The sequence below is a fragment of the Doryrhamphus excisus genome, chromosome 19 (assembly GCF_030265055.1).
Source record: "Doryrhamphus excisus isolate RoL2022-K1 chromosome 19, RoL_Dexc_1.0, whole genome shotgun sequence".
NCBI lineage: Eukaryota > Metazoa > Chordata > Actinopteri > Syngnathiformes > Syngnathidae > Doryrhamphus > Doryrhamphus excisus.
The window spans coordinates 11261320-11275452 of record NC_080484.1 but is presented as its reverse complement, the minus strand read 5'-3'; the positions used below and the strand labels follow the sequence as shown (position 1 = coordinate 11275452).

Below are 14133 nucleotides of genomic sequence, written 5' to 3'. Positions count from 1 at the left end.
GGATTGTTTTTGTTAAATATTCAATTTTAATCAGATGGCAGTTACATATATACAAAGACAAACACAGATAATTCAACTATTATACATTTAATCAAGTATGTACACAGATGGTCACATTAAAAGGGGGTGCTGGGCTTCCTACTGTGCTTGATGAGGTGATCCGAAGTCATGTGGAGGTCAAAGGTCACAACTAGCTCTGACTTATACCCCTGTGGTGCATTTCAAACAGGAGGTAGGCCAGATTCTTTGTTCAGACATTAAATACAGTATCTCATGTCTTAAGCCTGCATGACTCCTTTCAGGCAGTTAAGAAGTCTTCTCAGTCATCCATGTCGGCCGCCTCATCCTCTGTCAACCCGTCCTCCACTTCCCCTTTGCACTCGCGCGTCCCGAGCATCTTGGCGCTGTGCTCCTGTGCCTTGGCTCGCAGCGTGGCGATACTGTTCACCCGCAGTTCATCCTTTGTGATGGGCGACGTGTCATTCTTTGTCCGCTCTTTTTCCTCCTCCGCCGTTGACACCAACGCCGTCTTCTCCTGTGTAGGCGGTGGTGTGAGTGTGTTTTTGTCTCCAGGGCTGTGTGACGTTTCCACAGACTTCTTGTGCATACCTGAATGAAAAATATGTGGGGATTCTTGTGGTGAGAACCTTTCAGTTGACATTGAAATTAAAAGTTTGAAAGAGACTCAAGTGGAAGACTGCAGCAAGTGGACTGATAGCGGCTTCTTAATCAATTAGGCACCGCCTGAGAGATTTCACCCAATCAATTGACACAAGGAACAACGGGAGAGCTGGTCTAATCTGTCGTAATGAAGTGGGATTATCACGGTATTGACGGCTGGCTTTTATCGACCGCATTAACACTCGCTGGCCTTCATACCGTCTCCTGTGGGAATGCAACAGCCGCCCTAAATGACAACCAGAAAGTAAAAAACCTACTGCAACAACACAAGTCAAAGATCCTGTATACGCCAGGAGTGCACTGCTGTTGATAAGGACCCACTCAAAGCGCCTTTAGAGTGGTCCCCATCCATTCTGAGTCACTGGACCAGCCCCTTGACCCAACCCCAGCTGGACCAGGGTTGCGGTACGGTCAGATCTTATACTCATCTTATGCTAATGTCATTTACTGATGTATAAAAATACACAAGATCAAATTACAGGCACAGAATGAATACTGATTCAGCATTGGTGTTTTACCGGATCGGACAGGAAGGGCAACATCTTCAATGCCATTATTGAAAGTTCTGGGTAGTTTTCATATTAATAAGAAAAGACAAAACCAACCTTCTCCCAGCACACAACAAACACACAACTGCTTTGGCTCATAAGCCAAATTAGAGACGCACACAGGTGACTTTGACCCCGATGTGACGTCATTAGGCACTCAGTTCACAATACAATACACAAGGAAAATATATGACAATATTGAAATCTACTAATTTCACTTCTACTACATTATCTTGCATCTCTCCTAAAGAGGCTACACTCTTCTACACTCTGTGTGGATGCTCGCAGCCCCGCCTCCACCGAGACAAAGAGACTATGACCGACAAGAGGGCTGACTCCATTCATGCCATTGTTCCATGGAGCAAAGACACCAAGGTGCTAAAAGCAATGCACAGAGTGAACCTTCTTCCTGCCTGACACGCATGCACATGGCAATATATTGAGGCAGGCAAAATGATCAAGTTCATTTTCATTTATTGTGTGATTAATTAATGAATTTATTATCCCCCCACACTCTGCCTGCACCCATCACTGCCACAAATACATTGTAGTCGTGTGGGGAATGCCATTCCTGGGCCACCAGTTGAATAACATTAGTATGTTTGGCCTACTTAGGAGAATATCTGCATATGCACAATTACTTATGAGTGTACAGATTAATTATCGCAACTAAATGAAAAAACTACATGCAGATGGATGCTGATTGTGCACTCCTTAGACATATCCAGTGTGTAGTGTTGGGTCTCTATAGTGTGAGTAATGTGATTGGTAAGTGATAGGAGTGTTTAGGAGGCAAAAAAAAATTGTGTCATGGTCAAAACAACAATATGTTGTGCATTTGAGGCGAATGCCAAGTCTATAGTGTGTGATCGCCAACTAGTGGCCTGACATGCATATAACAGTATTACATGACAGCTTTTTGCTATTTTCATCATGCACCACATCATCTTCATGTCAACAGTGAAGATGCCTCACCGGCGCTCACCTAATAACCACGGAGCGTACGACTCTGTGACGCCCTCCTTGGCAGACTTGAGGATGGACTCCGGCAGCGGGATGGAGTGTCGGACCATGGCGCCGTACAGCCCATACTCTGCCATCACGCTGCTGCGGCCCCAGCACTTCTCCCGCTTTCGCCACTTGGCCCTGCGGTTCTGGAACCACACCTGATGGAAGAAAAAGAGCACAATAGACGTGCTTAGAAATAGCGGTGATGTTTGAACAGCAGTGTCCAAACCTTTTCCACATGGCTGAATATTGAAAATCCAACAATGCGAGGGGCTAATTTCATATTTTTATGAATTATATTTCAAGACAAATCTTTGTGTTATTATTGGTTATTAGTATCGAGTTTACCTTGTTATTCCATTTTTCACACTTGTGTTAATTTTGTATAATTTTATTTCACAGTTTGCCATGAGCCAATAAAAAAACAAGCAGTGGGCCAAAAACGGCCCACATGGCCACACTTTGGACACCCCTGTGGTAGAATAATGGCATGTGCTGAAAAAACAAGAATGCTGGCTGATTTTTTTTGCTTCCTACATGATCTACTTCATAAAGCCAATAAGCAGTATACAATTAATGTCATAGAATTCACTTGAATGGATGTTTGATAGAACAGATAATTGACATTTCTCTTATTTCCAAATCCTGAAATAGACTGTGTTCAACCTTGTATTGCCATGTTGTTGTGTGTGTACATGCAACACATGTGTGCATTCTTCTCCTTCTGCATCCTTGAGTGCCGAGATTGATTTTTATTTTTTTTTCAAACTGAGCCAGACTTGGTAATAGCCTTAGCAAGCTTGTGAATATGGATGAGGCGAAACGAGCATCATAAAACGGCCCGGGAGGTGGAATGAGATTGTCAGGATGTGTGTGTGTGTTGTGCAGAAACGGGATTAAAAACGATCAAAGCGGAGAAGCGGGGAAGCTATTCAGGTAGATCCGATGATAACCTCCATCTCATAAAAAGATGGGCCTCAGATGAGCAATCATGCTTTTGACAGCAGTGTGAGTTCTCCTGTGTGTGTGTGTGTGCATGAGAGAGGTGACCCCAAGGGCAGGGAGGCTGATTGAAAAATAAGTTAATTTCCACAGGCCCGACGGATAGGAGACAGGCGGCGAAATATCCCGGGAAATTAAAAAAAAAAGCGTGTGGCAGCCATGCAGGCGGAAGCAGCGCTCAGCAGCTGACCTGCGCTAATTAATTTCTGTAGTTATGCTTTCATTTTTGGGGTCAGATAAGTTCACCACAATTAACTAATTACGCTGATGTCTGTGCAGAAGATGATGACGTGCCCTTTTCTCTTAGCAAATGTTTGACTCCACAACAAAAAAGATGTTATTTTCCAAAGCAGCATCCAAGGCTCACCTGTATTCTGTCCTCTGGCAACTCTGTCTTCATGGAGAGCATCTCTCTGGCGTACACATCTGGATAGTGAGCCTCATTGAAGGCTTTCTCCAGCTCCTCCAGCTGATAGGAGGTGAAAATAGTCCTGTGCAGGTCATCAACATAAAACATGTTCAGATAAATAATCTTCTACTGTATACGCTTATCCTCATCAACATGCTAAATATTATATTTATTTAATTAGAACGTCTGAGCCTGCCAGTACAAGGAAAATTCTACGTTTTTTTTCTTTTATCTTAAAGACTAAATTGAGATTTAGAAAATTTTGAGCACATTACAACAAGTGAACTATCAATACTTGTATATGTAGAAAATGTCAAATCATTTAAAAAATAATAAACAACATAAACACATAATTGAGCAAATACTATTTTCTTGAAGCCAATATATGTAATGAGGTTTGATTTTTACCTGTGTCGTCTTTTCTTTCTTTTCTTGCTCTGACTCAAAGATGATTTTGAGAATTTTTTATCACCAGGGGATAAACTCATGTCATCAGAATCTATAAGGGAGGGAAAAAAATCAGAAAGGTATTAAAAAATGCCCTACATTTCTTCGTGAAATTATGTTCTCATAAACATATTACAAAAACGTAATATAGCTAGTACTCACACATATTTTAACATGAAATATTTACAATACACTCACGAAACGTAACCGAAAATGTAGCAATTTTAGGGCGATCGTTTTTACTCTGGTTCACTTGATATTTTAATAACATTTCGAGTGTATTTCGTTCAAATGTGGCAAAAAACATTTTCCCTGATTACGGGGTCGCCACAATTGTATAAAAGTAAATAATGATGAATCACCCGAGCTGGCCGAGTTGTGCGCGTCCAAATGCGAGGTCCGATGCAGCGGCTGCAGGTGTACGTTCTGCGCCTCGGACAGCACCTCCAGAAAGGCGGGCTGGCTGTAGAACGAGTGGATGCCTTCGGGCCCCAGCAGGCCCACGCCCAGAGCGCCGTGCCCGAGTGCCGACCTGGCGGCCAGGACGTGAGCCCTGTGGGGCAAGGCCTCCAGCGGCCGCCTCGGTGTGGTAGCAGCTGGCGGCGTCGCCGTCGTCATCGGTGGTGGCGGTGGCTCTTTATTCAGGCCAAGCAGCTCCTGGATGCCGAAACCCGTGCGCCGGTGCACAGTGGGGGCCATCTTCCACGCAGGGGGCGGCTGCAGGGGTCCTCCGTGAGCGGGGGGTGTCTGTTTGTTCTCGGTGTCTGAAAGCACAGCTCCGTCCTTCCCGGTCATGATGCTGAGATTTCACTTTTAGTTTGCCGTCTGCTGCAGGCGGGATGCTCCTCTTTATCCAACCCCCCCTTCGGTTAGTCTCCCACTCTCTCCCCCCTTGGTGTGTTTTTAATCCAGTAGGCAACAGGCAGCCAATCATCAGAGGACAGACACATTCAACTTTCCACCGTGTTGGCCATGCATTAAATATAATGTTCTTTATCTTGTATCTTAGCATTAAAACACTCATCTGTTGCTGGGCAGAAATGTCTCATGTTCCTGATGTAGTTCTTCTTTAACGTTCACATGAAGATGATTTTAGGCAAATAAATCAGGGGGTGTGGGGGGGAAAAGGAGCTTATATACTTTCCCTACTGTCACTGATCATCTCGTTGAGCTCATCTGATGGATCCAAACAGCCGGAACAATCTCTTAACTTGGGGGAGAAAATCAGCTTAAAATGAAGCAGGATGCTCTAAATTTGGCAGCAAATAAATACATTATTTTCCTCCAAAATTGCAAAATAAATTAAAAAAAAAAAGCTGCATAAAAATGATGTGCATTCGTTTGAAAATAGGTTTATGTGTAAGATTGTATGTCTGTTTCTCATTTGGTTAGCTTGGAGGAAAATATTAGAAACATACACTGCAAACTCCAGTCACAATAATTCGTTCATGCACCAAAATTGAGCACCATTTTATATGTACTGTCAAATATTGTATATATCATATCATAAAATAACATACTATTAAACAAAATATGCACAATGAACATTTAACTGTTGCACAAACCATATTACCTCAACGAGCCACTTCTCTCTAAGTTAATTAATCAATTCAACGCGTGATTGATCCGTTAGACTCGACCCCTTGCCTGCCACAACGCCTTGCTCATTTGCATATTCTAATTAGGTCTAAGCAATAAAAGCTTTTGTCTTTATAGACCGTGCATCTGTTGATATGTTATTAAGCTCCCCCCCTCCTTCCCTCTGTTAGCCCCCAACGTCCCAGTTTGGGGTATTTAGGACACACCAGGGGGACAACTAAATAGTGCAGAATTACCATGAAGACATAAAAACATACTGAGATTTCACTGAAATATAAAAAGGCATTATTTGTGCAGTTTTCGTTATTTCCCTCTGGATGTGGCACTAATCAGCTATTAATTCAATTACTGGACGGTTGCACGTGATTTGTGGCACACTTCTGGACGCAGTGTGAATAAAAGAAGGAATGAATAAATAAATAGATGATTCCCGAGAGACTGTAGAGAGGCCCACGACACTAGAGATGGGATATACGATAGGAGATAGTATCACGGATGACGCTTCGCAATGAGCGTCATTACCCATCTGTACAGGCCTCACCGCATCGAGTCATGATATTATTATTCGTTTATACCTGGGTGGATTTTTATAACGAATAATGGCGCAACAGTGTCAATAACGACATGCAAATGAGCTTTCTATGATATGATTTTGTGGCCGGCAACTGCAGACACGCGCCAGATGACGTCACACCAGGAAGCAGACATAATGGAGGCCATTTTAGCTTCATTTTGACTCGCTGGTTTTAAACTAACTTGTATTTGCTGCAGTCTTGTCTGAAATTCTGTATGCTTTTTTTAAATGCTTAAATTGTACTTGACGGTCATACAAAAATGGGAAAATAGAATAATACACAGACATTTAATAGCATATTGAGACCACGTGCACCATATCTAAAAATAAGCTAACATAAATGCCAACTAAGGAGGGAATGCCAAGCGTGATGCTTTGCATTATTTTACATTTTATTAGGGCTGTCAAATGATTAAACATTTTTTAATCAGATTAATTACGGTTTTCAAATTAATTAATAATGACTACACTCACCATTTGCATCTATCATTTGTCTGAAATATGCCCATTCTTACCGTATTTTAATGAAAGAAATAAAGACAGGATTATATATATTTGTATGTATTAACAGCGCCACATGAAAAATGAAAACATATATATAGAGCACAGTCTAAAAATCTATTTATCTTCCACTAGCTTCTTTAACAGTAGCACTTTAACATTTGAATCACACTTGAACCATGTTATGTATGTGCAAGGAGGGGTTGCATTCAGAGACACCAGATAATTTAAGTTGAATTCAAATCTTTTGAGTGTATTTCACTTAAATGTAACAAATTGTACTTCCGCATTAAGAGTTACAAAGCGAATGATGAGAATATCCACTTCTTGTTTTTCTTTGGATTTCTGCTCATTTAGACCAGACATACATGCATAATGAAGACGTGATGACGTTCCGAGTGTCCGTGAATGCATTTTGCAGTCCTCTACTGACAATGAGGAAGTGTGGTTGTGATGATGAAGGGACTAGAGACGTGTTAGTGAGTTGGAGATACATATCAGGTCAGAATACTTTCTTTATTTAAAAAGCATCAGTCTCTTTGGGGTTGCTACAGTGCTTACGGGGCTTGCCATGATGTGTTAATTATGCACATTTGTTTTTAACGTAATTAAATTAAATTAGATGTTTTGACAGCCCTAATTTTATTATTTAATGTATCACTTTAATTTGGGGGTACATGTAATACCCGGTTAGCAAAATAAATATAGAAATACACATATATATATAAACATATGCCAAAATAGAAGAGGTGAGGTTCTTTTCAATGAGATTGACCAAGTGACGTTTGGGTATACTGCAGATAGGACCATTACATTACTAAATGGTGTACTCCAGTGCTTCTCAAATAGTATATTTATACACTGTTATTTACCAAAACAAGGTATTTATGGACGCAAATAAGTATCAACACGTAGTTAGGAAAAAATAGGCAGGGCCAAAAGAAGTGTAGAGCTGCACTGAAAGTGTTTAAAATCTAAAACATCCAAGCAGGTCAGCGTTAGAGCACGGCGCGGCTCCTTCTGAACACCTTTGTTTTGCAGGGCCCAGAAATGGCTCCTCTAATCCAGCTAATTGCCGTTTCCCAGCGTCGGCCATTCAGAAGGAGGAGGCGGGTCAGCAAACAGCCGTTGATCAAAACATCCCATTAAGGTGAGGACACAAAAGGCTCTCACAAAAGCGCCACTGGCGACTCCACGGTTGGGCTTTACGGGGGCCACACATTAATTAGGGCAATAACTTCATGCTATTGCCTCGTTTCCATTTCTAGAATGCAGATCTTTGCTATCCCCTGTTGCATGTGCAGATGTGCTACTGGCGTAATGAGTGGGATATTTTCATGGGAAAGAGCCCCCCCCCCAAAAAACCAGAACTTTCTCAAAAGTGGTTGTCATTGTGGTTGGGCATAATCAGAAGTGACATAATTACTCGGGCTCATTTCTTGTCTAATTAGCACGCTCCCACAGTGGACAGGGACTAGCGGTTCAGCGGGAGAAGGGAATCGGACAGGCATGGCAGTGGCAACACAAAAAGGGGGCCCCCGCTTTCTGCGTAATTAGGTGAGACAATGCCCCTGACTGTTTTGAGCGATGGCAGCGGCTCTGCGCTGGGGCCGAACAGGCGAGCGGACGCCCCGCGATGTACACCCTAATAAGCCCCTAATTGTCTACCCTGGATTCACATGGGCCGCCGAGTCCCGGACTCCTGCCGAGAGCCTTGTCCTTGTCCCTCTGAAAGGGAGAAATTGGAGTTGACTCGCTTGGGACCTTTAATGTTTGGCCCCTGAATGTCCAGACAACTTGTTTAACGTCTCGTGACAGCGGGGCCTGATGTCCCGTTGAAAGCAGGAGCAGACACAACACTGAACTTCATCTGCTGCTGCTGCTATGACAGCCTCATTAAGACTTTAAAAAGAAAATCAGATTGTGGCATTTTGGCCAAGACTTAACTCTCATTCTGACTCATTTGTCAGGTTCACTTTCAGTTTCTTTGCCCCCTAACAAAGCAGATGGCTCAACAGGTTGCATTTCAACACGACTGAGCCTCCAGACTGACACATATGTTTGAGGCCACTTGCAAAAAAAGGCAGATGGGACTCACAAAGGCTTAATGTACCACAACTCGCTCTCACAGTCAAGAGAGGGTCTTCTGGCCTCGGGATGGAACATCACTTCAATGTGCCCTCACTTCTTTAATTAGCTGTCAGTTGGTGCAAATGAATCAAGTCTTCGCCTAATTAAGCAATGCCACCAGGCAGGTCCCATACACGGGCCATTGTGCGAGCGCCATGAGAAAACGGCAGCTAGCAAACTTGTTTTGGATCAGCGGTGCAACTTTAAATGATGTAGTCTTTTTCTTTATTATTATTATTTTTGCCTGGACAGAGACACCAGAGGGTGGTCACACTTTCTCAGTCTGCGATCTACTTTTAAAATCCCAAAGATCTACTGAGGGTTAAATAAAAGGCAAATAAAGACACACACAAAAAAGTGTTTTTACTTTCTAACAGTACATATAATACTATTTTGTTTTTCATATGCCATTTTTTTCATTTCTTTTTCAGTTGCTGCCATGAATTGGACTGGTGAGTGTTGCACTTTAATTGTGGAAACGTTTATCAACTGCAACACAACGAGCGTTCCGTTTGCACTTCAATCTTGGTAGACATGATCCCGTAGCAGCTCCAAACACCATCTTGTTATGGGTTACCAACTTCAGAGCTACTTGATCTGCATTGAAACCAAAATCAACCGACATTGCACTGCCAGAACTCATTCAATTTTAAAACAGAATGGCATTATATGTACTTTTGAAAATACTTTATTTGCCTTTTATTTAACCTACAAGTGTGTCACATCATTTTGCCTGACCCTGAATTTATAAATATGAGTATGTATGTACGTTGTCCATGGATATCAGGCGGGGTGCACACACTACACAATATGCATGTTACAAGTCGATCTATCTCTTATCATAACACATGACATGTAAAATGTCCTGTAATCTGAATAATAAAGATGAAAGGTGGATCTTGTAGTTTGAGAGGTTTGATCAGCACCTAATCTTTGCCGTGGGGGAGCAACAGCGAATCAGGAGGGGAGCTTAATGTCGTATGACATCTACAAAGTGACGTTTATGAGATGGACCCAAACTACCTTCGGAATCGACGTAATGGGCACCCCGTGTTACCGCTTGTTTTTTGTTGTTGCCATTCCGTCGCAATAACACCCCCCAATATTTGACTCTGCCCCGGTTTAAACAAATATTGTTTTTACCATGCAATGAGAAAGGTATGTGCAGTTTCTATAATAATCTTCGCAAACTAATCACAAGTTTGTCCTGAGTGTTCCTTAACGCACAAAGTCAAATGTTTCATGGTTCCACATGAGTCAGATATGCTCTCCTGCCATTCAACACAAACACAAAAAGTCAAAAAAAACAAAAGGCAGCGTACAGGGACGCGAGCTGACGAAAACATCTGCGCTCCTGTGGAAGTCTGTTCACTGAAGTGAAATAAATAAAACATTGTTATCGCTGCCTTCTTTGCTTACTGATGAGCTGAGAGGTGAACACAGCATTAAGCGTACGCATTTGTCATAAGGTTGTCTCATGAGAAATCATACATACATAAAATTGAACAACCTCATTTCCATTCAGCGGGACTTTAAAAGAGGTGAAAATGATGAGAGGGTGATGGAGAGGTCATCGGGAGGATGACTAGTTTGTTGTTGTCGAAAACATTTAATTTTATAAATATAATTGTGATTATGTACATGACTAGAATCACAGGAAAGTGAGCTAAAACTGTCATGCAAGCGTGTGTTTGTCATAAAGAACCAATTTTAGATTTTAGAGAAGCTCTTCACCGCCCTTCTTCCTCTCACCAAACAAGCTACTGTACAGCACCATCACAGGCCGTAATTGTTATTTAATGGATTACACATTCATCCCTCCTGCTCCAGTCCCCCGGGGAGCTCGACGACAGCCTCGCTGTGCTCACACAACTAAACACACACGCACACACACGCATGCGCTCATTTGACGGCAGTGTTTGTGCTTAAAATTCAATTACCCACTTATTGATAGTTCTCCCGGGTGCTAAAAGAAGTGGACACGGTGCGGATGATTTCCCAGGAGGCTTTGCTGCGCCGCGCACATCTCCAGCTGGATCTATTTCATGGCTTTACTCATCAGCGAAACACACAGATGGAACATAAGCGGCCGTCGTGCACCTGCACACACCAGCACACGCAGACGCAAGAGATGCATGAGGAACACAGACACAATACACAACAATTTAAGCTAGAGTCAAATACGTGAGAAGCAATTACAATAGTATTGTAGAGTCAAAATGTCGAAAGGCCTTTTTCAACAGAGCAGACATGGCATCTGTAAAGCTGAAGTTTACAGTGATGTTTATAGCTAAACATTTCAAAATCAACACAAAAATATTAGGGATTGGAAAAAAAAGATCTGGGGTTAACGCTTAATTAATTTTTCATTTTATGTATTACTGTATTATGTGTTACTTGTAAAATATTTTTTTTGCAGAAATTATGCAACATTATATAATGAGTACAACAATATTTAAATGTACATTATAGATGCCTGGTACTCTCTGCATGTGATGAATTCCACTAACTGCAACACTATCTTTCCTAATGCACAAAACGTCTTTCAAACTTCGCTGAATGACTGTTGGCGTAATTGTACGCTATTTTATAACAAGGATCGATATATCTACTTGCTCATAAAATCTCATTAAAAGAAAAAACATACCTCACTCACGCATTATTAGAGTTTTTTTCCCCCACCACAGGCATTTACTTACAGAAGATTTAATTGAATAAATCAGTCTCCTAATAACGTTTGCCTGTGGGTAATTTGAATGGAATACATTTAGAAAGGATTACTCGACCGTCATTAACGTTCCCTCAGTGTCTGGATTTTCATTACTGTAATAAAATGACCAGAGATCATTGTTATTCTCCACTAGCTAGCATTTTCCTGGAAAATGTCTTCTGTACAACGTCTAGGTCACTCTCAGTTAAACCCAGAAGCTGTTCTGTTAACACCCTCCGAGTCAGTCCAACAGGTATCTCCCTGCGGATTAGCCACGCGTCTCAAGGTCCCCTGAGACCCGACAGGGGGTGGGAGGGTGGTTAAGGGGGGAGGGGGGTCCTCCCAGAGGACCACTTGGCTTGCCACTGGCCTCATTCTCCGCTAATTACGCCGCTCATCTCCTCTCTTCCAAGAGGATGCTAGCAGGCCGATGACAACCTGCTGCAGTGTGCATCACCACCAGGCAACAGCTGGGGCCGCCGGCTGCACGCCAATACCCATGGGGGTAAAAAAAAAAGAAAGGGGGGAATAATGCTGTGGTGTTTGGGGTAGGATGACAGCATTTATTCACACCAGGCAGGAAGGGCTTTTGTTGCCTGTTTGCACACATAGCTCATCTCCTTGTGGCACGAGAAGGAAAAAATATAATATACCATGATGCTGAATGCCCTCTGATGTGACAGGGTCAGAATACAATTTTACACCACCCCAAGGCTGACACTGGATCGATGGGCTCCCGAGCACGCTGTACCCCCACCCCACCCCACAAACTGCATGATTGCAGCGGCTGTTCATTAGTGGCGGCCCTTGGCTTTAGTAGCCGGTACAATTTGTCAGCTGTAAATCTCCAAACTCCACCCACGTTTGCTCCACTGTCTCATCAAAAAGGGGCTGTGAAGAATGAAGTCGGGGTGATGAAAAACAGATTTCGATTTATCTGTTCCTTCCTCCTCCTCCTCCTCCTCTAAGGAAGAGCTGGGGACAAACAATGAACAGGACCTCACCCAGACACACCCATAAAAAGTGATGAAGCCACTGGATGAGTATGAGCAGCAAGCTAAAAACTAGATTATAATGGTGAGTTTCTCAGTATGAATCTGCCTCTATACCCGACAATGCTGCAGGAAAACAAAACATTAGATACACTACATACACAGCCTAATGACAGCATATAATAAAATGTCATTATAAAATTATAATCTTTGATGGGGGTGTACATGTAAAAAATTACATTAAAAGACAAACCTGATAGAAAAATGACATAATAATGTAACATGCTATTAAGCTGCGCTTTCGGTGCAGGAAAGCACTCACTTTAATGAAAAATGACACCACATCACCTTCCTATCAATGGAAAAAAGCTTGTCATCGATCAAAGCTTTACTGGTGTTTGGTTGCAGAGGGGGATAGGGGATGTAAGCCAACACAAACACAATCAAAACAGCAAGCACCTCAGTCATATTGTGTTTTCGCAGAAGGTAATTAAAAATATCAGGTAAGATGTTGAAGGTATAATGTTGACAACACAAGAATAATGGTGAAGGGAGAAGCCCCACTTCCAAGCTTAACTTGGTGAAAATGTGGACTCCATTACAAATGACTTGAAAATATACATGTACTTATCTTTGATAAATGGCAGCTGGAGGATGACTGCTTGGCAGACAGGACAGGACCTAAGGTGACACAAAATGGATAGCATTGAAAATAAATATATATCGACATTAAAATGCAGTGTTTGGTTTTGACCATTAAAACACGATAAAACAAAACCATTAAAAAGCAATGTTAGCAAACTAGCAACAGGAAAACTAGCTAGCTATGCTGCTACAAATTACCCATAAATACAATCATTCACAATTTAAACGATAGGAATTTCTCACAAGCCACAGCATTAGGAACATTCACACATTAAAATACAATAATGTATACAAACTTGTCCTCAATGATAAAAACCAGTAAACTAACACGGCTTCTGATTCAAACACAACTTACTAGCCAGAAAACGGCTAGCTAGCACTGCCGTTAGCATTAGCGTCTTCAACATTATTAAAAAGTAGCACACTACATGCAGTGTTGGCATTCTAGCTAGGTGCTAAATACTTGCTTTAAAAATCAACATACCAAGTAGTTACGTGCTTTAGAGGACTTTGACATTCACTTTGAGCAACTGTAAAACAATCACTTATGGGAATTCTTCTTCGCTTTTTTTGTAAGTTTTATAACGGTGTGCGCCATCTGCTGGATTAAATTAGCATTGCAGCGCAAACTACACAGGGCTTCCATTGACTCAACAGAAACCTCATTCTCACATCTGCTGTTTTTTCTATTACAAAACGAACACAACAACAACGCATTTACCCTCATTGTCTACATGTTCAGCATTTGAAATACGGCAGGTAAACCTGGGCAACAATGCATTTCTACAGGACTCAAGAGCTTCATGTTTAAGACACCATTAGGCGATAAACTGCTACCATCCCCGTCTTTTGATCCAAAGAGGAGCTAATTGTGCAAAAATATTGTT

General features: G+C 41.9%; 1 protein-coding gene across 5 annotated transcripts; it reads right to left on the bottom strand.

The window, feature by feature from the left end:
• Positions 1-29: 29 nt before the first annotated feature.
• On the bottom strand, positions 30-13975 carry LOC131107131 (visual system homeobox 2-like). 5 transcript variants are annotated; one of them, XM_058056856.1, is made up of 7 exons: positions 13731-13975; positions 10840-13282; positions 4458-5305; positions 4057-4147; positions 3607-3730; positions 2215-2395; positions 30-609 (listed from the first exon to the last, which is right to left on the bottom strand). In XM_058056856.1, exons 3-7 carry the CDS (start codon positions 4888-4890, stop codon positions 320-322), a joined length of 1119 nt encoding a protein of 372 aa, XP_057912839.1. In that variant the 5' UTR covers positions 4891-5305; positions 10840-13282; positions 13731-13975; the 3' UTR covers positions 30-319. The 5 variants fall into 5 exon arrangements, with proteins under 5 accessions (XP_057912839.1, XP_057912838.1, XP_057912835.1 ...); XM_058056855.1 differs by having other exon boundaries at positions 10844-13282; XM_058056852.1 differs by having other exon boundaries at positions 4458-10999; positions 12472-13282.
• Between the last annotated feature and the right edge of the window lie 158 nt (positions 13976-14133).

Coding starts and splice junctions, on each gene's coding strand:
- LOC131107131 (XM_058056851.1), bottom strand. CDS start 4,890: ATGACCGGGAAGGACGGAGCTGTGCTTTCAGACACCGAGAACAAACAG. Junction 4,148..4,457: donor GCACAACTCGGCCAGCTCGG/GTGATTCATCAT, acceptor CCTCCCTTATAG/ATTCTGATGACATGAGTTTA. Junction 3,731..4,056: donor AGAAAGAAAAGACGACACAG/GTAAAAATCAAA, acceptor TGACCTGCACAG/GACTATTTTCACCTCCTATC.